Source organism: Aquarana catesbeiana, linkage group LG02, assembly GCF_042186555.1.
Source record: "Aquarana catesbeiana isolate 2022-GZ linkage group LG02, ASM4218655v1, whole genome shotgun sequence".
Classification (NCBI taxonomy): Eukaryota; Metazoa; Chordata; class Amphibia; order Anura; family Ranidae; genus Aquarana; species Aquarana catesbeiana.
In genome coordinates, this window is record NC_133325.1 from 401120124 (window position 1) to 401147818 (window position 27695).

At 42.3% G+C, this 27695-nt stretch overlaps 1 protein-coding gene across 4 annotated transcripts in view; it reads right to left on the minus strand.

Moving 5' to 3' along the window:
• DHX40 (DEAH-box helicase 40) overlaps positions 1-27695 on the minus strand; it is a 118044-nt gene that overhangs the window by 27537 nt on the left and 62812 nt on the right. For all 4 annotated transcript variants that reach the window (XR_012241651.1, XM_073615272.1, XM_073615273.1 and 1 more), the window contains 2 exons: positions 20921-21078; positions 16444-16558 (listed from right to left, as the gene is read on the minus strand). Coding sequence is in view for 3 of the 4 variants with exons in the window: in XM_073615272.1 (XP_073471373.1) it covers positions 16444-16558; positions 20921-21078 (273 nt within the window). In the remaining variant the exon portion in view is untranslated. The remainder of the gene's footprint in view (positions 1-16443; positions 16559-20920; positions 21079-27695) is intronic.

Here is a 27695-nt window from a genome sequence, read left to right on the forward strand (position 1 = left end):
CATTTTCCAGGAAACACATGCAGCCTTTAAATCCCTCCTTTTCCACCATGGCTTCACTTATTGTGTGGTCTCTGACATACTAGAAAACAAAGCATAGAAAACCACCAACCATGATGGACACTTAAAACCACTTCTAAGATAAACAAGGGAGGGAAGTCCTGAAAGGCTCTTAGTTAGACTTACCGGTTACAGTATTTCTAAGTCTTTCTCAATTCACCTTTCAGGACAACCTTCGAGAGGATAACCGAGAAACTTACCCTAGGGGTGGGACTACTGCCTGCAGTTCCTTCCTGCTGAAGGCTTGATCTGTGGCAAAGTCCAACCTATAATGTCGGAGAAATGTTGAATAGTTGGACCAAGTGGCAGCCTTGCAAAATTGTTCAGGCGTAGCACCGGCCCTTTCGGCCCAGGAAACTGGAGTTGATCTCGTAGAATGAGCAGCCATACCTTAGGGGGGTATTTCTCCCTTGGCCTTGTAGGCCTCCGTGATTGCCAATCTAAGTCATCTGCCCAGCGTGCTTTTGGAAGCTTTCTCCCCTTTACGTGAGCCTGAAAATCTCACAAAGAGCGCGTTTGACCTTCTGCATTCTTTAGTGACTGTTAGAAAGTGTAACAAACATCTCCTCACATCCAGTGTGTGAAAAGCTTCTTCTCCTGGATGGGCAGGACTATTTCCTACGAGCAGTGAAAGGTCGAACAAACCTTGGGTAGGAATGCTGGGTCTGTTTGAAGGATCACGCTGTCTAAAAAGACCTTCAGAAAAGGTTCTGTGACTCCCAGGGCCTGAAACTCGCGGACTCTTCTTGCCAACGTGATGGCTACCAAAAAAATTTGTTTTAAAACCATGTTCTGTAAGGATGCTTTCTGTAAGGGTTCAAGCGAGACCCTGTAAAACAACAGACAAATCCCAACTGGGAAAAACTTTAAGGGCTTCTGGCCTATTTCGTGTAAGTGCCCTAAAAAATCTTGAAATCAAGACTTCTCTGGATAGAGTCCTCTCAAAAAATACTGATAGAGCCGCCACCTGGGTTTTCAGGGTGCTGGCTGCCAGCCCCTTTCCTATTCTATCATGGAAAAATTCTAAGACTGATACTACACTTTTGACCTGGAGGCCCTTAGAAGTTCACCAGGAATTTAATTTTTTCCAAACTTTCAGGTATATGGCCCAAGTTACCTTTTTTCTGCTGGAAAGTAGGGTCTTCACTAATTTATCAGACTGCTAGCAGATTCTGGGATCCCTTCAGATGGACTGCTGACAATGAGGCCACATTCTGTTTTGCCCAGGTAAGTAGCTGTCTGGCTAGCTCTAGGAGCCCTCTGCTCCTGGTTCATCCTTGTTTCAACACATAAGCTACTGCAGTTGTATTGTCTGAGAGAACCTGAACGTGTTGTCCTCTTACCACTTGTTGAAAGGCTAGGAGACTGAGAAAGATCGCCTTCAGTTCCTGCCAATTTGAGGATTTTCGGGCTTCCGCTTCGGACCAGGCCCCCTGAGAGGCCTGACCGTCCAGGTGGGCTCCCCAGCCCCAAGAACTTGCGTCTGTTAGACGTTTGTCTAGGGGAAAGACCCAGGAAAGACCTTTTGCCAGGTTGGTTGAATTCCTCCACCACCAGAGCGCTCGCTTTACAATTGAGGTAAGTTTGATCTGTTTTTCTAGTGGCTCCTGGTGTGACCATCTTTGTAAGATATTCATCTGGAGGGGTCTGGAATGTAATCTGGCCCACTGAATAGCTGGAATCAATGCCATGGGAAGGCCTAAGACTGCCATGGCTGATCTGACTGGCACTGAGAGGTTGGTCTGAACCTGTCTCACCACAGATTGGATCTTCTCCCTCTTCTCCTGTGGCAGAAAAACTTTTTTAAGCACCGACTTTATGGTATAGCCCAGAAACTTCATCTCCTGCGTGGGTTCTAGATTTGATTTTTTCCAGATTCAAGAGCCACCATAAGTCGTTGAGGTGAGCCTGAGACACCTGGAGATTTGTCAAGACTTGTTCTTTGGAGTCTGCGAAAAACAACATGTCGTCCAGATATGGGATGACTGAAATCCCTCTCAGCTTCAGAGTTTCCAGAGCTTCCGCCATTATTTTCGTAAAGATTCTGGGGGAGGATGAAAGTCCGAACGGCAGAGCTCTGAATTGGAGATGCCAGACTGAGGTCCCCAAGTTGAGGGCCAGACGTAGAAAGCATTGAGAAGCATATAATATAAATATATATATATATATCTATATATATATTATACATACACACATATATATCATACATATACACACACACACACAAAATCTCACAAAAGTGAGTACACCCCTCACTTGTGACAACACTGAAAAAACAGACACTTTGCTACAATATAAAGTAGTGAGTGTACAGCTTGTATAACAGTGTAAATTTTCTGTCCCCTCAAAATAACTCAACACACAGCCATTAATGTCTAAACCGCTGGCAACAAAAGTAAGTACACCCCTAAGTGAAAATGTCCAAATTGGGCCCAATTAACAATTTTCCCTCCCCGATGTAATGTGACTGGTTAGTGTTACAAAGTCTTGGGTGTAAATGGGGAGCAGGTGTGTTAAATTTGGTGTTATCGCTCTCACTCTCTCATACTAGTCACTGGAAGCTCAACATGGCCCTCATGGCAAAGAACTCTCTGAGGATCTGAAAAAAAGAATTGTTGCTCTACATAAAGATGGCTTAGGCTTTAAGAAGATTGCCAAGACCCTGAAACTGAGCTGCAGCATGGTGGCCAAGACCATACAGCGGTTTAACAGGACAGGTTCCACACAGAACAGGCCTTGCCATGGTCGACCAAAGAAGTTGAGTGCATGTGCTCAGCGTCATATCCAGAGGTTGTCTTTGAAAAACAGACATAAGATTGCTGCAGAGGTTGAAGGGGTGGGGGGGTCAGCCTATCAGTGCTCAGGCCATACACCGCACACTGCATCAAATTGGTCTGCATGGCTGTCATCCCAGAAGGAAGCCTTTTCTAAATATGATGCACAAGAAAGCCTGCAAACAGTTTGCTGAAGACAAACAGACTAAGGACATGGATTACTGGAACCATGTCCTGTGGTCTGATGAGACCAAGATAAACTTATTTGGTTCAGATGGTGTCAAGCGTGTGTGGTGGCAACTAAGTAAGGAGTACAAAGACAAGTGTGTCTTGCCTACGGTCAAGCATGGTGAAGGGAGTGTCATGGTCTGGGATGGCAATGAGTGCTGCCGGCACTGGGGAGCTACAGTTTATTGAGGGAACCATGAATGACAACATGTACTGTGACATACTGAAGCAGAGCATGACCCCCTCCCTTCGGAGACTGGGCCGCAGGGCAGTATTCCAACGTGATTACGACCCCAAACACACCTCCAAGACAACCACTGCCTTGCCAAAAAAGCTGAGGGTAAAGGTGATGGACTGGCCAAGCATGTTTCCAGTCCTGAACCCTACTGAGCATCTGTGGGGCATCCTCAAATGGCAGGTGGAGGAGCGCAAGGTCTCTAACATCCACCAGCTCCATGATGTCATCATGGGGGAGTGGAAGAGGACTCAAGTGGAAACCTGTGAAGCTCTGGTGAACTCCATGCCCAAGAGGGTTAAGGCAGTGCTGGAAAATAATGGTGGCCACACAAAATATTGACGCTTTGGGCCCAATTTGGACATGGTCACTTAGGGTGTACTCACTTTTGTTGCCAGCCGTTTAGACATTAATGGCTGTGTGTTGAGTTATTTTGAGTTGACAGCAAATTTACACTGTTAGGCCCCTTTCACACGAGGTGGACTCCGTTTCTACGGAGCCCGCCTCGGTCCGCCGACTCAGCGGGAGATCTGTCCGTTGATCTCCGCTGAGTCGGCGGATGACAGGTCCCTCTCTGCTCACTGAGCGGGGAGGGGCTTGTCAGGCGCCGCTGCCGCCTATGGAGGGATCGGATGAAAATGGACAGCATGTCCGTTTTCATCAGATCTCACCCGATCCGATAGCGACGGACCTGGACGTTGAGCCATCCGTCTGCTTTTAGCGGATCGGACCGGGTCGGATGTCAGCGGACATGTCTCCGCTGACATCCGACGCTCCATAGACTAACATGGAGCGCCCGTTCAGGTCCGCCGTCAAAACTGACAGGCGGACCTGAACGGTCCGATCGTGTGAAAGGGGCCTTATACAAGCTGTACACTCACTACTTTACATTGTAGCAAAGTGTAATTTCTTCAGTGTTGTCACATGAAAAGATATAATAAAATATTTACAAAAATGTGAGGGGTGTGCTCACTTTTGAGAGATACTGTATATGAGTACATAATTGCCACATAAGTCCTATTGTAATTAAAAATGACCTTTCCTATCTGCAGCGCTGTAACTGTCTGTAAAATGCAATACAATGTGGCTACCTGGAGTATCTGTGTACAGAACGCCCTCAGATATGTAATTTCCTGCTTGTGTGATTGGCTTACTGATTTTCCCAGAAATCTGCATTAATATAGAGTCAGATTTTGAGCATCCCCTGGAACAAATATGTCATTTCTGGTAAGATACTCCTGAAGGGAAATCACGTCTAATGGGATGCAGACCCTAACACTTTTCTCATTAGAGCCGTGCAGGTGAGGCAGCTGATTTATAACGATAAAACCACTCTCATACAGATTCACTTTGCACAAACAAGCAGCTATTTCTTCAGAATAACAAAAGGTAGGAATCTGCAACAAAGTTTGTTAAAATCCTTGCAATGTACATCGATCACCCAGAGGAGAATTTTCTTCTCAACAAAAGTGGAATTACTCTTTAAGTTGCGAATATCAGAAGTTTCTTTACTCTTTAATGAACTGCATGATGAATGCTGCAAATCCCTTAACAACAGGTGAGAACAGCTTACTCGTTACTATAATGAAAGGAAATAGACCGGTAAGTATTTATAGTTCATGTACTGTTAAGGTGACAGGCTTCGATTCCTGTTACAGGCCAAAATTTTTATGGACCATTTTTTTTTTATTCCAACAAGTGCATCCAACACAAAAGCAGATACAAACTAAAGACCTAAAAAAAGACAGAAACAGCTTTTCACTACACATAACATTATTACTGAATATTGTTTTGTATGCCATACTGTTAATACACTATTTTTTTCATGTTATATGGTATGCACATGCAAAGAAGAGAACTGCTAAAGTAAGCCAAATTTTAAAGTCCGATCAGTTAATAAACAATATTACATACAGACAGTTCATTGTGGTAAATTAACTTTGTTCAGCTTTTATGTCTATGACATTTGATGAGGTCAACAAGCCAGCTTTAGGTAAGTTTTTAAGTTCTTATGTGCAGTGTAACTATAATAGTGAACACTTTACCTTCCTATGATATGGTAGGCTCTACAGGTGAAGGTAACAGTGGAGAGGGCAGGGAGATGGAAATGAGAATGGATGCAAGATGGGCAAGTAGAAACAGCTGGGGAAGGTTGTATGACATTGAAAAAACATTTCCCTCTCGGTAATCAATGTACATTGCAAGGATTTTAACAAACACTGTTGCAGATTCCTACCTTTTGTTATTCTGAAGAAATAGCTGTTTGTTTTTCTGTGTCCATGTGGAAAGTGAACTTGATAGGAGTGGTTTCTTAATTATCATTCAGCTACTGCACCTGCAGGGCTCTAATGAGGAAAACAGCAGGGTCTGCATCCCTTTAGACGTGATTTCCTATTGGAAGTATCTCACAAAAAATTACATTTTTGTTGCGGGGGATAACAAAAATGTAACTTGTATCTTAGTGCAGACTTCTGGGAAATTCAATGAGCCAATCACACAAGCAGCACACATTCTGTGTTCAAACACCTCCAGGTAGGCATATTGCATTGCATTTTACAGAAAATTACAGCGGCTGCAGATCAAAAAAGGAAGGTAATTTTTAATAACATTCAATTACAATATGACTTGTATCGCAATTGTATACGCTAGATTATTCGTATTTTTCTTTATTTGCTATTTTTTTTCCCATGAAAGCGAAGTTACCCTTTAAATAAAGCAGAGGTTCATTTTAAATATTATTCTCCCGCTGTTATAGTTCTTCTTTCAGAAAGCTATATTGATTTCTGTGCATTCTGGCAGCCATGTAAACCCGGGATGTTCCTGAAGAGATGGATTACTTCCTTTATTTTATGTACAGCTAGAAACCTAAAAGACAGCATTTTCTACAGATTACACACAGGGAATACAGCTATATAACGGATGTTACCGCACTTTACAGCTTAGATCTTGCATCATGCAAACAGCAGCATTTTTAGTATTACGAAGCTTCCAAGGAAGGTCTTACAAAACACTACAATAGTTAAACTTGCTTAGTTGCAGTTTTCAAAATATTGAGCAACGAGGAAACAGCATCCCTGTTTGCCACATGCTTATGTCAAATCTCAGAATGAATCAGATGCTACATGGAAAAGTCAGTGAGTCTTCCAATAAAAAATCATAGCAATGTATAAACAGAAGGGAGAAAGGGTTAAAACACTGTCAGAATTTTTTTGCGGTTTGCAGTTTTCCTTCACTTCCTGTCAAGGCAAAAGGCAGTCTCTTGCACACAAAGATGCTATATAGAATCATAGCCATGAAAGTGGGACAGATCATTCACCTTGATCTGAATACCTGAAACCCATGCTCTTTTGTACTCCACCACCATTCCTCTGTTTCCTTCATCCTCTACTGCGCCCCGTTACACACTGAGCTGCATATTCAGGTCTACCTCTATAACTCCACATGGGGTCTGCACAATCACTTTATAAACCAATATTCAATTGTTATAATCCTGGCCGATTGTTCAGGGCTCCTGGTTGCCTATGCCATGTTTCAAATATTCTCTGTCTTTTTTAATCTTTTAAATGGAAGAGTATTCTTGCTTTGGCTCTATATAACTACCTGTCCAGGTGTGTATTCTAAAAAAAAAAGAATATACAAAAAAAAAAGAAAAAAAAAAAGGTGGTCATTGTTATTGCAAATGGGAGTGAAATCTCACAAGTAGTAACAAAAATCACTATTTAGCACAGTGGGAAAGGGCTGAGCCCTCGTTCACATTGGAGCGACTTGTCATGTGATTTGACAGGTCAAATCGTATGACAAGTCGCACCCTATTTGCAGCAATGGCACCGTTCAAATCGGTTTTGACGCTGACTTTGCTGTGCCGCATCGATTTGAAAATGTAGTTGCACTACTTTTGGTGGTTTCAGGTGCGACTTACAGTTGTGCTCATAAGTTTACATACCCTGGCATACCCTATGATTTCTTGGCCATTTTTTAGAGAATATGAATGATAACACAAAAACGTTTCTTTCACTCCTGGTTAGTGTTTGGCTGAAGCCATTTATTATCAATCAACTGTGTTCACTCTTCTGAAATCATAATGGCAACAGAAACTACCCAAATGACCCTGATCAAAAGTTTACATACCCCAAGTCTTAATACTGTGTATTGCCCCCTTTAACATCAATGACAGCTTGAAGTCTTTTGGTATTTGTGGATGAGGCTCTTTATCTTCTCAGATGGTAAAGCTGCCCATCCCTCTTGGCAAAAAGCCTCCAGTTCCTGTAAATTATTAGGCTGTCTTGCATGAACTGCACATTTGAGATCTCCCAGAGTGGCTCAATGATATTGAGGTCAGGAAACAGATGGCCACTCCATAACCTTCATTTTATTCTGCTGTAGCCAATGACAGGTTGACTTGGCCTTGTGTTTTGGATCATTGTCATGTTAGAATGTCCAAGTACGTCCCATGTGCAGCTTCCGGGCAGATGAATGCAAATGTTCCTCCAGTATTTTTTGATAACATACTGCATTCATCTTGCCAAGAATTTTGACCAAACTTCCTGTGCCTTTATAGCTCACAAGTCCCCAAAATATTAGCGATCCACCTCCATACCTTTCATCATAGGCCTTGCTGACTCCTGTCCAAATGTAGTATTTATGGTTTTGGCCAAAAAGCTCAATTTTGGTCTCATCACTCCAAATTACTTTGTGCCAGAAGGTTTGAGGCTTGTCTCTGTGCTGTTTGGCGTATTGTAAGCAGGATACTTTGTGGCATTTGCGTAGTAATGGCTTTCTTCTGGCGACTCAACCATGCAGCCCATCTTTCTTCAAGTGCCTCCTGATTGTGCATCTTGAAACAGCCACACCACGTGTTTTCAGAAAGTCCTGTATTTCACCTGAAGTTATTTGTGGGTTTTTCTTTGCATCCCGAACAATTTTCCTGGCAGTTGTGGCTGAAATTTTAGTTGGTCTACCTGACCGTGGTTTGGTTTCAACAAAACCCCTCATTTTCCACTTCTTGATTAGAGTTTGAACACTGCTGATTGGCATTCTTAATTCATTGAGTATCTTTTTTATATCCCTTTACTGTTTTATACAGTTCAACTACCTTTTCCTGCAGATCCTTTGACAATTATTTTGCTTTCCCCATGACTCAGAATCCAGAAACATCAGTGCAGCACTGGATGAAAAATGCAAGGATTTGTCAGGAGCCCAGAAACTCATTGACCTTTTATACACACACACACACACACACACACACACACTAATTACAAGCAAACAGATCACAGGTGAGGAGGGTTACCTTTAATAGCCATTCAAACCCCTTTTTGTCAACTTGTGTGGATGTTACTTTTGATCAGGGTCATTTGGGTAGTTTGTGTTATATGATATTATGATTTATTATGGTTATCTGGTTGGCGCCTGGGACTGGTCACGCTGGGGTTGGCGGCCAGACACCCTGTGTGTCCCCCGCTCCCCGCTCTGTCATTGCATGACATTGGGGGCTGGTCTAGGACGGCTCTCCCGGCTGGGGCTTCCCCCTAATTGTGATCTGCACCTGCCTTCCCTACACTCTCTTCCTCACTACATCACCTTCCTCTTGGCTCTCTTGTCCAACCGAATCCACACCAGGTAACACTTATCTCACATCCATGTTCTATTGCTGTTCCCCCCCCCCCCTTTCTCACCCCCCCCCCCTTTCTCCCCCCCCCTCTTTTTTCTCTCTGCCTTCCTCTTCTTTTTCTATTTTTTCCTTCCTTGCCTCCCTTCAGCACTTTACCCTTTTACTTCACCCTGCTTCTCACCCCCTCATTCTGTGTTATCACATCACTTTTTCACTTACCGCACTCCCTTCATTTCCTATGCACCATTTTTCACCAGCCCCCCTCCATCCAGCTAGTCCCCCTATGGGACCTTCTCCCCTCTTTTCCTTTTCCCCCATTATCCACATTCTTTCCTCATATCTCCACCTTCACTAATTAGGGATGCTGCCGCTGTTGGCTGTACGCCGCCTGGACAGGTCCCCTGAGCTCCGGGATTGGCTTTTCTGGCCGGGTCGATTTGCACGGTTATGTTTTCCCCTCTGCGCAACCACATGCATGTAAGTACTCTGGACAAATGCATGGGTGTGAGGGGGCTTTTTCACACTCCCTGCATTTGCCAACCCTTCTTCCAGATTAACACAACGCCCTTATTATATATTTTTCATCTATAGATGAACTATCACGGTCTTGCTCCTGACGAGTGACTTAAAGGTCCCGAAACGCGTAGAGCTAACAACTGCCGTCACTACCATCCATTCATGAATCCATCACGGCCGTTCTTTTCCACCAAGTACTTTTTCTTTTTTTCCCAATGTGATGCTTTAATGCATCCTTTTACTGATTTCAGTATTATCTACACTGCAATTAATCACGCTCTTATGTGACCCGTGCAACTGTAAAATACTGCCTTACATTTTCTATGAGAGTCAAAATGCTTGTTTTTAATATTATTTTTCCTACTTACCTTACCTTTACTAAATTTTCATCGACGCTTTAATGCGCAAGCTACTTTTATGAGTATTTTTACAACACAATTAATCATGTTATTATGTGACCTGTGTATCTGTAAAATACTGTTTTATAATCTGGTTGCACAATGTATTTATATGTGATGACTTATTTTGAATACAATGTATTACTACAAACAATGAACTCCCAATCTATGTCCTAAAAAAATGACTCAATAAACAAACCATTCTTTAATTCATTTCTTTACTGCATCCGTGTGCTTCACTCAAAGTCCCGCCCCCACAATACTTTTCTGTTATAACAAACGGGATGGAGGATGGGATCTATACGGCCCCCCATTCTCATACAAAGTCCCACCCTTTCCACTCCTTTGTTCATGATTTAAAAAGAGTAAACTCAGTTGATTGATAATAAATGGCTTCAGCCAAACACTAACCATGAGTGTAAGAAATTTTTTTGTTTTATCATTCATATTCTCTGAAAAATGACTAAGAAATCATAAATTCTGCCAGGGTATGTAAACTTATGAGCACAACTGTACATAGACAGCTGTGCATGAAGTCGCACAGATGATTTCAAAATTGCACCTGAAGTTGCACTGACATGCATTTCATGTGATTTTAGGTGAAGTCGCATGATTTCAAACCTGCATTCAATGTGAACGACGTTCAGGTTTCACTGCTCTATTCTAGTTGAAACAGCATTTTCTGTCACAGGAAGGTCTAACTCCTTTTGTGATTACATGCAGTTATAGACAGATGAGCGGCTCACTATGCAGACAGTTTGCGCCCAGGGCTACTAATCTTTCCCTAACTCCAGGTAACCAAGTGCGATTACATGCTACCAGTTGTAGAGCCTGTTGATCTGTAATTAATTTGTAGAGATTGAGTAGCTGCAGCTGATCACAAACACATGGCTGTATACACCACATGAAATTGATCTGAGCAGTGTACTGACCTGGGCAGCCACGTGGATGGACCCTAAAGGCCCTTTTACACTGCTTCATTGAAAAAATGTGTTTTCTGGACTGCCGACTCTAATCATGCACCTGTGAAACTTGGACACGTGACTCAAAAAATGCACCAAAAACCCACCGTGGGTGGGTGCTTTTTCTTTTAGAGAAATTATTGAGAGATCTGCTTTTGAAAAGTACACCAAAGATGCAGCATGCGGGATTTTTAAAAACACACTGCACCCGCAGTGTGCTGGTGTGAAGAGCACCATAGGGGTTAAAGGGATTCAATTTTATGCATTTTCACCTCAAAAACACATCAAAACAGCTTTGTGTGAAAAGGCCCCAATATCATTTTGGGTTAAAATATAGTGCTTTCTAAATTTCTTGTACTTTTAAGAGGACGTCAAGAGTGTAGCTTTAATCAGGAAATGATTATGAAGGCAGCGCATCACACTTAGTAATTTGTTTAATTAAAATGTTGGCAAAGCTTACAGCAATATCTTCAGAACTCTTGAGGGGGATTATTTTTATCAACAGTTAAGCTTAAACTCAAGCTTAAACGCAAGTTACCCAGAGACTTGAGAGGGCAGTCATTTATGCTTCCACAATCTGACTGTCCTGAAGGCAAGCTAACTGCAGAACAGTCCATGAACTTATTCGGTCAGCTCTGCTAATCTTCCAAGTGTAACCAGGAGCTGGCTATTATGCCTGCAATTCAGAGACATTGTGCAGTGTCATTAATGTGGGGTTGGCTCGACTCTATTTGTCATTTCCTTTTCTTTTGACAAAACTTAGAGCAGAGCAGAGCAAAGCATTGTGGGATGTGTAGTTCAAAACGCAGACGTTTCCATTCCAGCAGGACTGGCTTTAACTACAACTACCAGATTTCTGAGAATAGAAGAACAGACTGCTGGAAGAGAATATAAAAAGGGCTGGAGAGGCCTACATCACTTTCTTGGGACGCTGGTTTGAATCTGCCAGTAGGGAGCTCTGTGTTATTGTGAGCTGCTGCTGACTGTGGCCTACACAGCGGGGAGCCATTCAGCTTCACCTGGAGGGACCTCTGCGGACAGCATCGTTTCTCTCCTCCAGCAGACCAGTGGCTGTTCCGGGTTTTCCAGCGACGCCTGCACTTCAGATCCGGGTAGGCCGCAGCGTGATGTGGTGAATGCCACACGCCATTTCCCAGAGCCAGGATCCAGAGGGAGTTCCTGAAAGAGTCTTACTCATCACCTGAATTGTTCCAGCAGTTTCTGTATCCAGTGTGGTGAGCTGCAATAGCCCATTTAGATTATTTAGAACACTGCATACAGACATCATTTACCCTGCCCAGCTTTCTGGTACTTGTGGTGCCACTGAAAGTCAGTTCATAATTCTCTAGAACATGCAGACATCTATGCCTGCTCACCTCTTTGCTACCTGTAATCTGACCGGATACAACACAGTTTAAATCATACAGGAAGAGGTTAAAGTAAAATAAGGATACACTACAGATCCACCAAATCTGTTATACCCTATTGATCACATTATTACAAAGCTAGCTGAAGACTTCTGTATTTCAAGGAATAGCACTTCAACCCTTTTTACCCTCTCTTCATCTGCTCAAGTGACTAAAGTTGTTTTAACACAGAGGGTCTGCTCTTATTTCTCGGGAACTTTATTTAAAGGAGCCAGACAACTTAAACACAATAGTTTGCATATTGTTTGTCATGTTGTAATATTGTTAATGGTCTGTGGGTTGAGGAAACAGAAGGGAGTGAGCCTGACATAGGAAATAAATTGCCAGTTCCCTGCTGTTCTGTTGACCTATTCACATATTCACATCTGTGATTTGGGTAAGGTCTAATTGAGTTTGAGTCATACTGTATACCCTGTTTTCCTTGCTACTGAAAGGTCTCAAGTCACTAAGTTTGCCTTTCATAAATAGAGTTAGAGTTATAGTGTTCAGATAAGAATATCTTTTACCGTTCGCAGTTCACACATTTTTCTGTGTTCTCATTAATACAGTAAACAACTTGAAAGGTCTACCAAGAGACTGTTGCCTGAACCGGGTTAAACAGCCAAATTAGGTGACTGTCTATCTATAGGTAGCTGTATTCTAAAAACAAATTACCTGTTTCATTTCATAGTTTTCCACCTGTAAATAAAAACTGCCAAACATCCTCATCTACCAGTCTGTCTATCCGATCTTCAGAAATTCATTGTCTGTCTTATGCTTTATTGAAATATGTAATGTCTCATTTGATATTCCTTTTTCTTTAGAGTGTGTACATTTCAAATTTTTAGGTTCAAATATAAATCTAAAATGGGCACCACTAGAACCAGACACCTAGGGCATGTGCTCTGCATCTCCTGCTGGGTGCCATGGGTTATGATGCAGTAACCCTCTGCCACTGCAGTAGCGGGCCTCTCTCTCCTTGCTGTGGTCCCTGTCAGAGCAATAGAATAAACAGCCAAAGAGGAGCTTTCCTAGGCTCCGAGGTGTCACGACACAAGTCAAGGTACAGCCTGCTAGGAATGCTGCATCTGCGATTTAGTGAGGGGGAATTGTGCTGAAGATCATAATGCTTAGTACTGGGGATGTGGGTAACGAAATTTTGAGCTGGGAGATTTTTTTTTGAGCGAGGGGGGAATAAGGATATGAGCTGGTAGGGGTGGACCAAACAATTCTGATGGGGGGGGGGGGGGGGGGGTATTTTCATTTGGCAGTTTTGGTTTCCAAGGGGAATCTGTGCTTCTGGGAAGGAAGGAGGGTGGGAGCTAGGGGGCTTACTGTGCACATTAGTGCGTTTCTCATTTGGGGGGAGCCCTGCACTCTGTACCTTACGTACTCCTGATCCCCAAACGCTGTGCAATACACATCCTTGTAATCTGTGTGTTACATAATGTTGACTCCGGGACTCTATGGTTACGCACTCCTGACTACCTGCACTCTGTGCATTATACACTCCTGCAAACTTTGAGTTATGTACTCATTACTGCAGAACTCTATGCATTACGTGCTACTGACCCCTGCACTGTGTGTGTTATGTACGCTTGACCCTCACACTGTGCAATATACACTCCTTACCCTTGCACTCTGTTTTACGTACCCCTGCATCCTGTGTTTTATGTACTCCTGCATTCTGCGCATTAGGTACTCCTGATCCCTGCATTCTCATGGTTATGTACTTCTGACTCCTGCATTCTGTGTATTTTACATACTCCTGCCCTCGGCATGTTACGTAATCCTAAACCTGTCACTTTCTGCATTATGTAATCCTGACTGCAGTACTCTGTGTTTGTCATATTTCTGACCCCCACCCTCTGTGAATCACACATGCTTGACCCCTGCATTATATACACTATATTGTATGTTACATACCTCTAACGAAACATGTTTATTGTCTCAAAAGGTGTTGGTCGCTAAGCAGGCCCTGACTATTTTCATTAAGTTCTTCTTTGGGGTAGGATCAGACAATGGGTTAGAAAAAGTGTTACCTATCAATTTTCAGTACTCAGAAATGCATATATAACGGAAGCATTTCATTATTTTTTTTTTTTCTTTAATGGTTGCACAGAGGTTTTTACATGTCTGTGAATCTCTTACTTGAGGCGCAGCAATTACAGCATATTACAAGGACTGTGACATATACATACTGTGCACACAGTGAGTAGGCTTGGCTTTTATTTACCACTACCACTTATGAAACAATTTGGCCACAACCACTGTTTACAACGGCGCACCACATTATTACTCTCCTTGGCATGCTTAAAAAGGTGCACCAAGTCTTTTACAAGCCCAACAACACCCCTATATATCTGTTAAGGATGCCTATGAAGAAAAGCTTTTCTACAATATACATCAACAAAGAACAGACTGCCGTAGTAATCTACTGGCGCAGCTGTGCTCATCAGTGTACAAACACCTTAATTTGGCTTCTGTGTACAAAAATTGCCATAGTATGTGTGTACAGTGAGGAAAATAAGTTTTTGCTCCCCTGCTGATTTTGTATGTTTGCCCACTGTCAAATAAATGATCAGTCTATATTTTAAATGTAGCATTATTTTGACAGTGAGAGACAGAATAAAAAAAAAAAAATCCAGAAAAACAGATTTCAAAAAAGTTATAAATTGATTTTCATTTTAATGAGTGAAAGAAGTATTTGATCCCCTATCAATCAGCAAGATTTCTGGCTCCCAGGTGTCTTCTATACAGGTAACAAGCTGAGATTAGGAGCACTCTCTTAAAGGCAGTGCTCCTAATCTCAGCGTGTTACCTGTATAAAAGACACCTGTCCACAGAAGCAATCAGATTCCAATCTCACCACCATGACCAAGACCAAAGAGCTGTCCAAGGATGTCAAGGACAAAACTGTAGACCTACACAAGGCTTTAATGGGCTACAAGACTAATCGCCAAGCAGCTTGGTGAGAGAGTGACAACAGTTGGAGCAATTATTCGCAAATGGAAGAAACACAAAATAACTGTCGATCTCCCTCGGTCTGGGGCTCCATGCAAGATCTCACCTCGTGGAGTTTCAATGATCATGAGAACAGTGAAGAATCAGCCCAGAACTACACAGGAAAATCTGGTCAATGATCTCAAGACCATAGTCACCAAGAAAACAATTGGTAACACTCCACCATGAAGGACTAAAATCTTGCAGCCCGCAAGGCCCCTCAGCTCGAAAAAGCACATGTACAGGCCTGTCTGAAGTTTGCTAACGAACATCTGAATGATTCAGAGGAGAACTGGGTATAAAATGTTGTGGTCAGATGAGACCAAAATCAAGCTCTTTGGCATCAACTCAGCTCGCTGTGTTTGGAGGAGGACGAGGAGGAATGTTGCCTATGACCCCAAGAACACCATCCCCACCATCAAACATGGGAGGTGGAAACATTATGCTTTGGGGTGTTTTTCTGGGGAGACAGAACAACTTCACTGCATCAAAAGGACGATGGATGAGGCCATGTACCGACAAATCTTCGGTGAGAACCTCCTTCCCTCAGCCAGGACATTGAAAATGGGTCATGGATGGGTATCCAACATGACAATGACCCACAACACATGGCAAAGGCAACAAAGGAGTGGCTCAAAAAGCACATTAAAGTCCTGGAGTGGCCTAGCCAGTCTCCAGACCTTAATCCCATAGAAAATATGTGGAGGGAGCTGAAAATTCAAGTTACCAAATGTCAACCTCAAAAACGTAATGATTTTGAGAGGATCTGCAAAGAGGAGTGGGACAAAATCCCTCCTGAAATGTGTGCAAACTCGGTGGCCAATTACAAGAAACGTCTGACCTCTGTGATTGTCAACAAAGGTTTTGCCACCAAGTACTAAGTCATGTTTTGCGAAGGGGTCAAATACTTATTTCATTCATTAAATGCAAATCAATTTATAACCTTTTTGAAATGCGTTATTTTGGATTTTTTTTGTTTTTCTGTCTATCACTGTTAAAATAAACCTACAATTAAAATTATAGACTGATCATGGTCAGTGGGCAAACGTACAAAATCAGCAGGGGATCAAATACTTTTTTCCCTCACTGTATGTATGCATGTGAGAAAGGGACCTTAGATTGTAAGCTCCTTAAGGGCAGGAACTGATGTAAATGTACATTATATAAAGTGCTGCATAAATTGTCGTTCCTATATAAGAGCCTGTAATAAATAAATATTGAAAAATGGTTACAAAATCATAGTAGATTTCACTCACATAGATTTGCAGTGTTCAAAAATGTACAGCAGAGTGGCAAAATCATTTCCTCCTCCAGCCATGCTGGATAGCCTTTCATGACTATTGTCAAATTCCTTTTGTTTCTGAGACATCCCTAGAGCAAAAAAAAAAAGCAATTAGAATGATTGCTAGCATATACTTTGCATACAGGTACTGGCACTTCAAATATGTGCAAAATAGGTGACCGCATTCCAATCTTCAGAAGTAAAAAAGCTTTAATTGTAAAAATCCACACAACATCACTAGGCCACGATACAACAGAACTATAGCAGCAAGGTTAACATGTTTCAGGAACCAAATCATTTCACCGCTTGCCGACCAGCCACCGCAGTTGTACCGCGGCTCTTTAAGACGCTATAGCAGACGCATGCAGCATGTCCCCGGAGCCAATGCAAGTGCCCAGCGGGTGCGATGTCTGCCAGGCACCCACAATCGCTCCTGACAGAACGACAACGGGGATCTGTGTGTGTAAACACACAAATCCCGGTTCTGTCAGGGGAGTAGAGACAGATCCGTGTGTTCCTACTAAGTAGGAACTATGATATGTCTTCTCCCCCAGTGAGACACATCCCCCCACAATTAGAAACACACCTAGGGACACACTTAACCTCTTGATCGCCCCTAGTGTTAACCCCTTCCCTGTCAGTGACATTTATACAGTAATCAGTGGCTATATTTAGCTCTGATTGCTGTATAAATGTCAATGGTCCAAAAGTGTCAGATCTGTCTGCCGCAATGTCACAGTCCCGGTAAACAAGGCAGATCACCGCCATTACTATTTTGTAGACGCTATAACTTTTGCCCAAACCAATCAATATACGCTTATAGTGATTTTTTTTTTTTACTAAAAATATGTAGAAGAATACATATCGGCCTAAACTGATGAAGACATTTGTTTATTTTCATTGTTTTTGGATATTTATTATAGCAAAAAGTACAAAATATTATTTTTTTTCAAAAATTATGCTTTTTTTCTGTTTATAGCGCAAAAAATAAAAACCGCAGGAGGTGATCAAATGCCACAAAAAGAAAGCTCTATTTGTGGGGAAAAAAGAATATCAACTTTGTTTGGGTACAACGTCGCATAACCGCGCAATTGTCAGTTAAATCGATGCAGTGCCGTATCGCAAAAAAAATGGCCTGGTCAGGAAGGGGGCAAATCCTTCTGGGGCTGAAGTAGTTAAGTATAACTTTTGGTTTGTGAAACATGTTAATCTTGCTGCTATAGTCTTGTTGTATCGTGGCCTAGTGATGTTATGCTGGGATTTTTACGATGAAAGTATTTATATTTCTGAAGATTGGAGTGCGGTCACCTCTTTTGCACATACTTTGACAGTCTTTCAGTTCACTGACTGGACCAGCACCAGATCTTCAGTAGAGCTATTGTATCACCTGGAGTGGTATTGCAGCCTCTCTTTGTCTTACAGGTAATGGCTCTTGTTTGAGCGACAGCGGAGTTGGATGGCAAATTAAATCCAGACCACAAGCTGTAGCATTTTTTCTTTACACTCTTTTTGCAAATGTAATGGTGTAATATGGTATGTATTGTGTAATACACACTATAAACATAGCATTATTCCAGTCAGTTGGGCTTTATTGGAAAAATCTCAGTGGTTTAAATATCTGGGCTTTAGCCCAGGTTACACTGAGCTGCGGGAATGAAGCCGTGCGAGTTCAGCTAAACTCGCACGATTTCACTTCCACATATCAGTCCCGATTTCGGCCGCGATTTCAGAGACATCTGTGCAGGTATCTGTAGTAGTACAGTAGTAGAGAAACTACTTTTTGAAATTGGTGCAGCACCACAGTTGCGGCGTCGCACCGATTAGGATGGTGCCATTGATGGCAATTGCTGCAGATTTGACATGCAATTTGACTCAAAACGCTCCAGTGTGAACTGGAAGGAGAGTCCTCACACCTGTTACATTTCCCTGCTTTAACTCTTTAGTCAGTTTCCTGAATTTCTGCACGTTTGTGTTCCTCTTCTGCATAACGAACCTTGGAAATATATAGCAATTGGCGTACACAAACAATATACAAATCCCTATGTTAAAGACTCTCAGGACATTATGACGATCACAAAAAGTCTGTATCACAGAAAAAGCCCAACATGTCATAAGTTGTCATTTAAATAACCCACTCATTAAAATCTCATATAACCTTTAATATGTTAATATTGTTTCAGATGTGTGTCATTTTCATTCGGTTTAAATCTGCAGCTTTCATTAAAATAATACCTGTTGCTCCTGCCATGAAGGTCCTTGTTCAGACACAAGGAGGTGGTGTAATTGTATGGAAAAAAGATAGCTAGAATTGTTGTTTTAAGGATCTACAGGTATGGATAAACCTGACAGTAGGAGGCCGCAGTTGGTTTGTCCTAAGAATCTTTGCCATGGTGTCACACAAATATTCCTACCCCGGTGCATTCCCACCCCACAGTGGGAGAAACCTGGCGTGTTTGCATCACACTCTTTAAAACACACAAAACTTTCTCAGGACCCCTCCACTTTCTCCCATAATAGGGAATCCTGCTTTCAGTCCTGGCCTGTCAGACTCTAGATTCCTCACGTTGAAAAACAGTGGTCTTTTCCAGGTTAGACATTTAATTTCAGCCAGATGCTGGGTTTCCAGGACGCAGATCCTTACTGACCTGATGTACTCTGGACTCTCCTTCTGGCATAAAATTCAACGTGCACACTTTTTACGATCCCATCCTCTGACTGGCAACTCTCTTGCCAACTTACCCCATTTGAACTTCTTTGTACTGAAAGCTCCCCGAGACATGCAATCTCACTATTCTATCAGTTGCTCCTATCTCCTGCCATAGATTTCCAAATGAGAACAAGACCTTGGAATCCACCTCTCTTACAAACAGGTGGAAAGAATTCTCCTGTTTACGTATAAAAACTTCTTAAGCGCCAGATATCAGGAATCAGGTTTCAAGCTCCTAACACGATGGTTCTACACTCCTGTCCAGATTAACAGGATATTCCCCCACTGTCCTAACACATGTTGGAGACTTTCTGGACCGAAGTCCGGCGTATTACTCAAAAATTCACCGACCGTGAGCTTCCCCGGGACCCGGAGTTCCATTTGTTGCATTACCATGATATCTCTGGAAAGACTTAGACGCTCCATTTTGCCACTATTGCTCACTGCTGCCAAAAGCTGCATTCCACTTTTTTGGAAACAAACAAGCATCTTTAGTATCCGTTTGGCTGAAGAAGCTTAATGAAATCAATGAACTGGAATACTTGGTTGCAACTGAGAGGGGCCTTAGAGAGAAACTTGTTAAATGGTTTTACTGGCATGAATTTAGATACTCTGAGGAGTATACATCTATGGTATGCTAATTCTGGCCCTTTACCTTGCCATCCGTGGGGGGGGGCGCTGGTGGACAAGGGAGTAAAGTGAGAATGTTTTCTTTACCCTTTCACCCTCCCCCTTTTTTTCCCCCATCTTCCCACCCCCCCCCCCTGCTTTCCTTTCCCCTCTCTCTTTTTTCCATCCTTTCTCTAATTCCCCATTTCTTGTGCTTCTTCCTTCTGTTCTCTGTGTTCTAGACCATAAAAAAGACAAACAAAAATCAAAGCAGGGTATGGAGACCCCTACAGTTCTCTGGGGTACTTATGTTGTCTTCTTTTTTACCAACTGATTCCATTTGCGTTGATCTTTTGCTGCTAGGTTGTTGACCCTATGTGCTTCCCAGGTGACACAGTTTGGTTATTACAGTATTGTCAGCTTTTGTTGTTGTACCCCTTGTAATACATGCAAATATTAATGTGTGATATGTTCTCTGTACTTTTGTCTTTTAATAAAGCATTGACAAAAAAAAACAACAGTAGGCAGACAGGGAAATTAGTACACTGAAGGTTTGAATAGTAATTTCGTACTTTGGATTTGTATGCACCATCTGAATAAAATGAAACCTGTTGTTTATTAATGTGCCCTTGCAAAGAAAAAAAATGGTACATATTTGTATTTATTTGCATTTAAAACCTAATTTACTTGTTCAAAACTCTTTTTCACATTTACCAGTTTCAGAAACTATAAAGGAAAAAACATAAATATTTGAAGTATCAGTTGTAGCCAAAATGAACATGCTTCAAAATTAAGTAAAGTATCCATTAGCAAAATAACTATAGGGAAATGTTATATGAAGGATTTCACAAGCCATTAAAAATCATGCCTAACTCGACATAAATACTTTGGTTAATATTGTATAGCTGCAATAGCAGGCTATAACAGAGACAAAGGTCTCCAGTTCAAGACTGCTTACACAAAATGTCACAAAAATAGAATCCATAGAAAATGGCTTCACCTGTTTTACTTTCATCACAAATATCCATGATATTTGTAATGGATAATGGATTATGTACCCAAAGTTCATCTATAGCCATACCTATTGCCTACTGCAAGTTAGGGTCAGAGAAATGTTGGTTTGCATGCAAAATACCTGACTGTATGAAGATATGTTCTACTGATAACATAGCTGCCAATGGCAGGAGCAGGTCTTCACACCCCACAGAGGTGGCTTTAATCACAGCACACGCAAGATTTGGTGATAATGGAAACTCTATCAGGAAATGTCCTAATCTTGTGACATTACCACTCCTTAAAAAGAAAAACAACAAAATATACATATTTCATAATACATTTTTTTTAAAATGATATATTGAAGTCCAACATCAGCTAATATATTTTTAGTTTTATAAGAAAAAAAATCTCTTTCGGGTTCTTTTTGTTGCTTTCTGTGGCCCTATTACCGTATATACTCGAGTATAAGTCATTCCGAGTATAAGTTGAGGCCCTAATTTACCACAAAAAAAAAATGGGAAAAACTTATTGACCCGAGTATAAGACAAGGGTGAGAAATGCACAGCTACTGTAAGTGGAAAAGAGGGTCAACAATGCCCATTTGCATGCCTCACTGTGCCCATTTGCATGCCTCACTGTGCCCATTTGCAGCCATAGGTCCCCCGAACTTCAAACTCGGTAGTTAAGGATTCCTAGATGCCCGCTAGCTGCAGCCAAAATTTGGGGTCTCTGAACCCAAAGGGTCCCGAAATGACATTGCTGCAGATAGACATAGTTGACCGACTTTGGGGCCCCGTATCTCGGGGCCACTTAGAGCTAGGAACCCCAAATTTGGTGTGCAAACCCAGTGGAACTAGCACCATAAAATATCCAAAGCTGGAGTTTCTAGCAATAAGTGGCCCCAAGATACAGGGCCCCAAATATCGGTTCAGAAAATGTCAAGCACTTTTCTGCAGCAGAGAATGACATTTTCCAAACCTACTTTGGGGCCCCATATCTCGGGGCTACTTGGTGTTAGGAACCCCAGGATATGTTGTGGACCCAGTTCCACTGGGTTAGCATACCAAATTTGGGGTTCCTAGCACCAAGTGGCCCTGAGATACGGGGCCCCAAATTCGGTTCAGAAAATGAAATTTTTTGCGGCAGAAAAGTGCTTGACTCGAGTATAAGTCGAGGGGGGTACTTTCAGCACAAAAAAATGTGCTGAAAAATTCAACTTATACTCGAGTATATACAGTATTTTATTTTACTTTTGTGTGTTTTTTTTTTTTTTTTGGCTGCTGCAGATAAAGACCCTTGCTCTCTTTGCAGGTTATGTCAGAACTTTACAGAGATTATTTCTTCCTCAAAGTCAGAGCTAGAGCTCTCCAATCAGCTAAACTCATGCCTACTACTGACTGGAGATCACTAGCTCTGACTCAGCAAAGACCATATCCAATGTCTGCAGAGAGATCACGGCTTGCACACCGAGAGCCAGTGACTTTCTGTGCAGGATGCTGGACAGGATTTAGTTATTCAGGCTGTGATCTAAAGAAAAAACACACTGTAAGACACTGAACACCTTTTTGTTTTTCTGAAACGGGAATGTATGTAACCGATTTAAACAAACACTGAGTTGGGCTACCATGTTCTTGGGGTGCTCACAGTTATCCTGTTTTTTGAATGAAAAAAGTAACACTATTCATAGACCGAACACAATTCCATAACATTTTGAACTGAGCACTACACCAATTTCACAAGACAGTGACAAATAATGCTTAACTGAAACTTAGACAGGCCATACGCGGTTCAAATCTGTGTATAGGCATGCTGAATGTACCAAGTTGATCAATCGATCAACTTGGGTACATTCAGCATGCCGGGTTTTACCTGTGATTAATCGCAAGCTGCTGCTATAAGCGCTAGCAATAATCACAGTCTTCTCCCGGCAGGGATGGCTTCCCCCACCGGGAGAAGACAATGTCCTGGCAGGATAGATTCCCCCATCAACACTGTCTGTGTTGATGGGGTATCAAGCAAATTTCTTTCCTGCAACCTGTGGTTGAAAAGGAACTGGCTTCCATTTTTGGGGGTACGCGCTGCACCAGGGTGACAACCGCCAGAGGGGTGACACCTGTGGGCAGCGGGGCACCGCTAACACCACACCCCTACACTGCTCTGTCTCGCCGGCTGTGTCCCTCAGCGGAGTGGACCACAGCCGCCACCTTTACTCCCTGTTTACATGTAGACAGGAGGAGGGAGTCCGAGGAGGGACACACTGATGTACATGTGCCGCGCTGTTCTGAGGTCTGTACACTACTGTAACGTAGATGGACATGTGCAGGGGCGGCGCTATGAGAGGGGAGTCTATACTGATAAGAGAGGGGGGTGTGCACTGAGGGGGGGGTGTCTGCACTGGGGGGGGGGGGGGGTGTCTGCACTGAGGGAGGGGAAAGTTATAGAGTCTACAAGCTATGGTACCAATCATTGAAAATTGATCACACCTGATGTACTGACTGCCCATCTAATTTCTTGAGACCCTAACAAGCCAGGACAGTACAAATATCCCCCTTTTTAAAAAGTAGACAGTCCAAGGTATTTAGTAAGAGGCACGGCGAGTTTTTTGAAGTGGTGATTTTTTCCCCACAATTTATTGCAAAATGAAGATTTTTTTTTTCCTTTTTTTTTGTCATATTAACAAGTTATTTCTCTCACACAGCATATGCATACCACAAATTACACCCCAAAATACATTCTGCTACTCCTGAGTATGGTAATACCACGTGTGAGACTTTTAGGCTCGGTTCACAGCAAAACCGTCCACGGATAGCACAGGAACGCTGTGCGTCCCTATTCTGTTTCAGGGCCGAATCTTTGCCTAAATTCGGCCCTGAAGACGAAGTCAAAGATGCACAGCATCCAATTCGCATAGGTGTAAACTCAACCTTACACAGCATGGCCTGGCCCAACATGCAGGGAGCACCATCAGGTGTTCTAGGGACATAAATTACAATTATTATCTAATTTCTAGATTATCTCTTACACCTTTGAAGGTCCTGGAGCACCAGGGCAATAGAAATGCCCAAAAAATGACCCCATTTTGGAAAGTAAACACCCCAACATATATTATATGAGGCATAATGAGTTTTTTTGAATGTCATTTTTTTCCACAAGTTTTCGGAAAATGTGAAAAGAAAATGAAAACACTTTTTTTTTTTTTTAACACAAAAGTTGTCCAGATATTTCCAGCTCATAGCAAAAATGACACGCCAAAATACATTCTACTACTCCTCCCGAGTATGGCGATATCACATGTGTGAGACTTTTACACAGCCTGGCCACATATAGAGGTCCAAAATGCAGGGAGCACCATCAGGCGTTCTAGGGACATAAGTTTCAAATCTAATTTGACTACCTATTACACTTTTGTGAGGCACTGATGGGCACTGTAAGGGCATGAATGTGGCACGGATAAGCACTGATATGGCATGGTTGTGGCATGGATGAGTACTGATGTGGCATGGTTGTGGCACGAATGAGAACTGATGTGGCATGGATGAGAACTGATGTAGCATGGTTGCGGCACGGATGATTACTGATGTGGCACGGATGATTACTGATGTGGCACGGATGATCACTGATGTGGCAAAGATGAGCCATGTATGGGGATGTATGAGACATGGATGGATGGATGAGACATGTATGAGCACAGATCAGTGCTGTGGGAACTTCAGATCCAGCCCACAGCGCTGCTGCACCCGCCCCCCCCCTCCTCACACGCTGTACTGATCAGCATGAGGAGAGTGGAGGAGCCAAACTGGACATGCTCCGGTTTGTTTACAAGTGATCACGCCAACACTGGACGGCGTGATCACATAGTAAACAGCCGCTGTCATTGGCCCTTTACCCTGATCTGTGACACGCCGGGTCTGGGAGACCCGACAATCACTGACATTCCCTGGGGCGCAGTAGCTCGCTTCTGCGAGGACGTCATAGTATACCCTCCCAGAGTTATCCGACCATGCTACAGCCGTCATTTGGCTATGGCCCAATCGGCAAGTGGTTAAAGATGCTATACTGGTTAAGGTGAACACTAGCCTGCAGTGGATATAAAAATTCTACTCACCCCTGTTAAAATGTCGGGTTTTGTGATGTAAAAAAAAAAATGAGACAAAGATAAATCATGTCAGAATTTTTTCCACCTTTAATGTGACCTATAAACTGTGCAAAAGGAAATCTTTTAGGTGGAGGGAAGTAAAAACAAAAAAACTAAAACAATATGGTTGCATAAGTGTGAACACCCTTAAACTAATATTTTGTTGAAGCACCTTTTGATTTTATTACAGCACTCAGTCTTTTTGGGTATGAGTCTATCAGCATGGCACATCTTGACTTGGCAATATTTGCCCATTCTTCTTTGCAATAACACTCCAAAGCTGTCAGATTGCGAGGGCATCTCCTGTGCACAGCCCTCTTCAGATCACCCCATAGATTTTCAAATTGGATTCAGGTTTGGGCTCTGGCTGGGCCATTTCAAATCTTTAATCTTCTTCTGGTGAAGCCATTTCTTTGTTGATTTGGATACATGCTTTGGGTTGTCGTGCTGAAAAGATGAAGTTCCTCTTCATATTCAGCTTTCTAGCAGAAGCCTGAGGGTTTTGTGCCAATATTGACTGGTATTTGGAACTGTTCATAATTCCCTCTACCTTGGCTAAGGCCCCTGTTCCAGCTGAAGAAAAACAACCCCAAAGCACGATGCTGCCACCACCATGCTTCACTCTGGGTATGGTGTTCTTTTGGTGATGTGTAGTGTTGTTTTTGTGCCAAACATATCTTTTGAAATTATGGGCAAAAAGTTCAAACTTGGCTTCATCAGACCATAACATATTTTCCCACATGCTTATGGGAGACTTCAGATGTGTTTTCGCAAAATTTAGCCGGGCTTGGATGTTTTTCTTCGCAAGAAAAGGCTTCAGTCTTGCCACTCTACCCCATAGTCAGACACATGATGAATACGGGATATTGTTGTCCCATCTACCACACAGCCAGATATTCCTGCAGCTCCTCTTAGCAGCCTCCCTTACCAGTTTTCTTCTCGTCTTTTCATCAATTATGGAGGGACATCCAGTTCTTGGTAATGTCACTGTTGTGCCATATTTTCTCCACTCGATGATGACTGTCTTCACTGCGTTCCATGGTATAGCTAATGCCTTGGAAATTCTTTACCCTTCTCCTGACTGATACCTTTTAACAACGAGATCCCTCTGATGCTTTGCAAGCTCTCTGTGGACCATGGCTTTCGCTGTAGTATGTGACTAAGAAAATGTCAGGAATTACCTACTAGAACAGCTGAACTTTATTTGGGGTTAATTAGAGGTACTTTAAATGATGGCAAGTGTGTACTGACTCCTATTTGCATGGGTTTAAATGGGATTACGTAATTATGAACATAGCTACACCCCTGGTATTAAGAGGGTGTGCACCACTTATGCAACAACATTATTTTAGTTTTTTCTTTTTACTTCCCCCTCTAAAAGATTTCAGTTTGTTTTTCAATTGAGTTGTACAGTTTATAGGTCACATTAAAAGTGGAAAAAGTTCTGACGTTATTAATCTTTGTCTCATTTTTTACATTACAGAAACCTGACATTTTAACAGGGGTGTGTAAACTTCTTATATCCATTGTATAATATGGTAATTGACTAACTGCAATAAAGGTAGACCAAATTTCAGCTAGTATAAACAGTGGGCAATATAATGACATTAACCAACCCAAAGAAATATCCTTGAGTACTCTTTATGCATACAACCCTAGGAGTGGGTCTAAAGTACCTGGCGTCCTAATTAGCAGATTTAAGCTGGCCAACGTTGGGGCCCGTATGTAGCCCGTGCTAGCATCTCTTTAAACCGCATGCGGTAGAGGACTTTAGGGTTGACAAGTAAAGGGCAGTTGTGTAATATATAGAGGGCGCTATAGAGTGGCTAATAAAGAAAAACAGCAATATAATCCTGAATAATTATACACATGTGAACAGTGTAAACCCACATGAATAAAAAAGTTAACACGATAAACTCAAATGATCAAAAAAAGATTGTAGATGTAGTCCCGAAACAGTTCATAGTAGTCTGAATACAGCAAAAAATTCTTCTGTGTGAAACAATCTTGCAACAGAGTAGTGAAAAGTCCTTCACCAACACCATAAACGACACCCAACCTGTACTGAATAATGGATCTGCTTACCAGATAAATTTGACCTCTTTACTTTAAGAAAGTCAAATGACGCTTTGGCAGGATGATGCCTGCTCGCATATGTGGACTGGAGATGTATAAGAAACTTCCTCCCCAGAGTTTAGACATGGGATATGTGGAAAACACAATAGAAATCCATAGCGCAATTCTATTTATTAAAAAGGTAAAACATACAAAAAAAGCCAAAAGGCTGCTTACATTTATAAGTGCCCAAACCCGGCACTGGGGCTGCTAGCTCGTCTGTACTGTGCAAGCGAATGGATGAGACAACCAAAGAGACCAGATATGACGTAAAGTAACGTGACCAGGCGGCGGTCCGACGTACTATTCGTAATAACGTCTTCAGGAATCTAAAAGGTAGTCTCTAGTGCCATTAACTGTGGGCAGTAGGGGACAAGCACAGTGTTGTCACCTTAACCCAAATAAATATTGTATAAAAGAAAACTTCAGCATGGATGCCGAAGTTAACCGCTTCCTGACCAGCTGCTGAAGTTTTACTGGCACGGGCAGGCGAATCGCCGTCATGTTACGGTGGCCTCAACGATCGGATTTGATCCAGAACTGATCAATCCCCAGGCCCAGGCCAATGATATCTGGCCTGGACCTGCTGATCGCTCCTGGCAAATGAGATCCTTCCCCTGTATGTGTAAGTGTAAACACTGCAGGGGAAGTGATGTCATCTCTC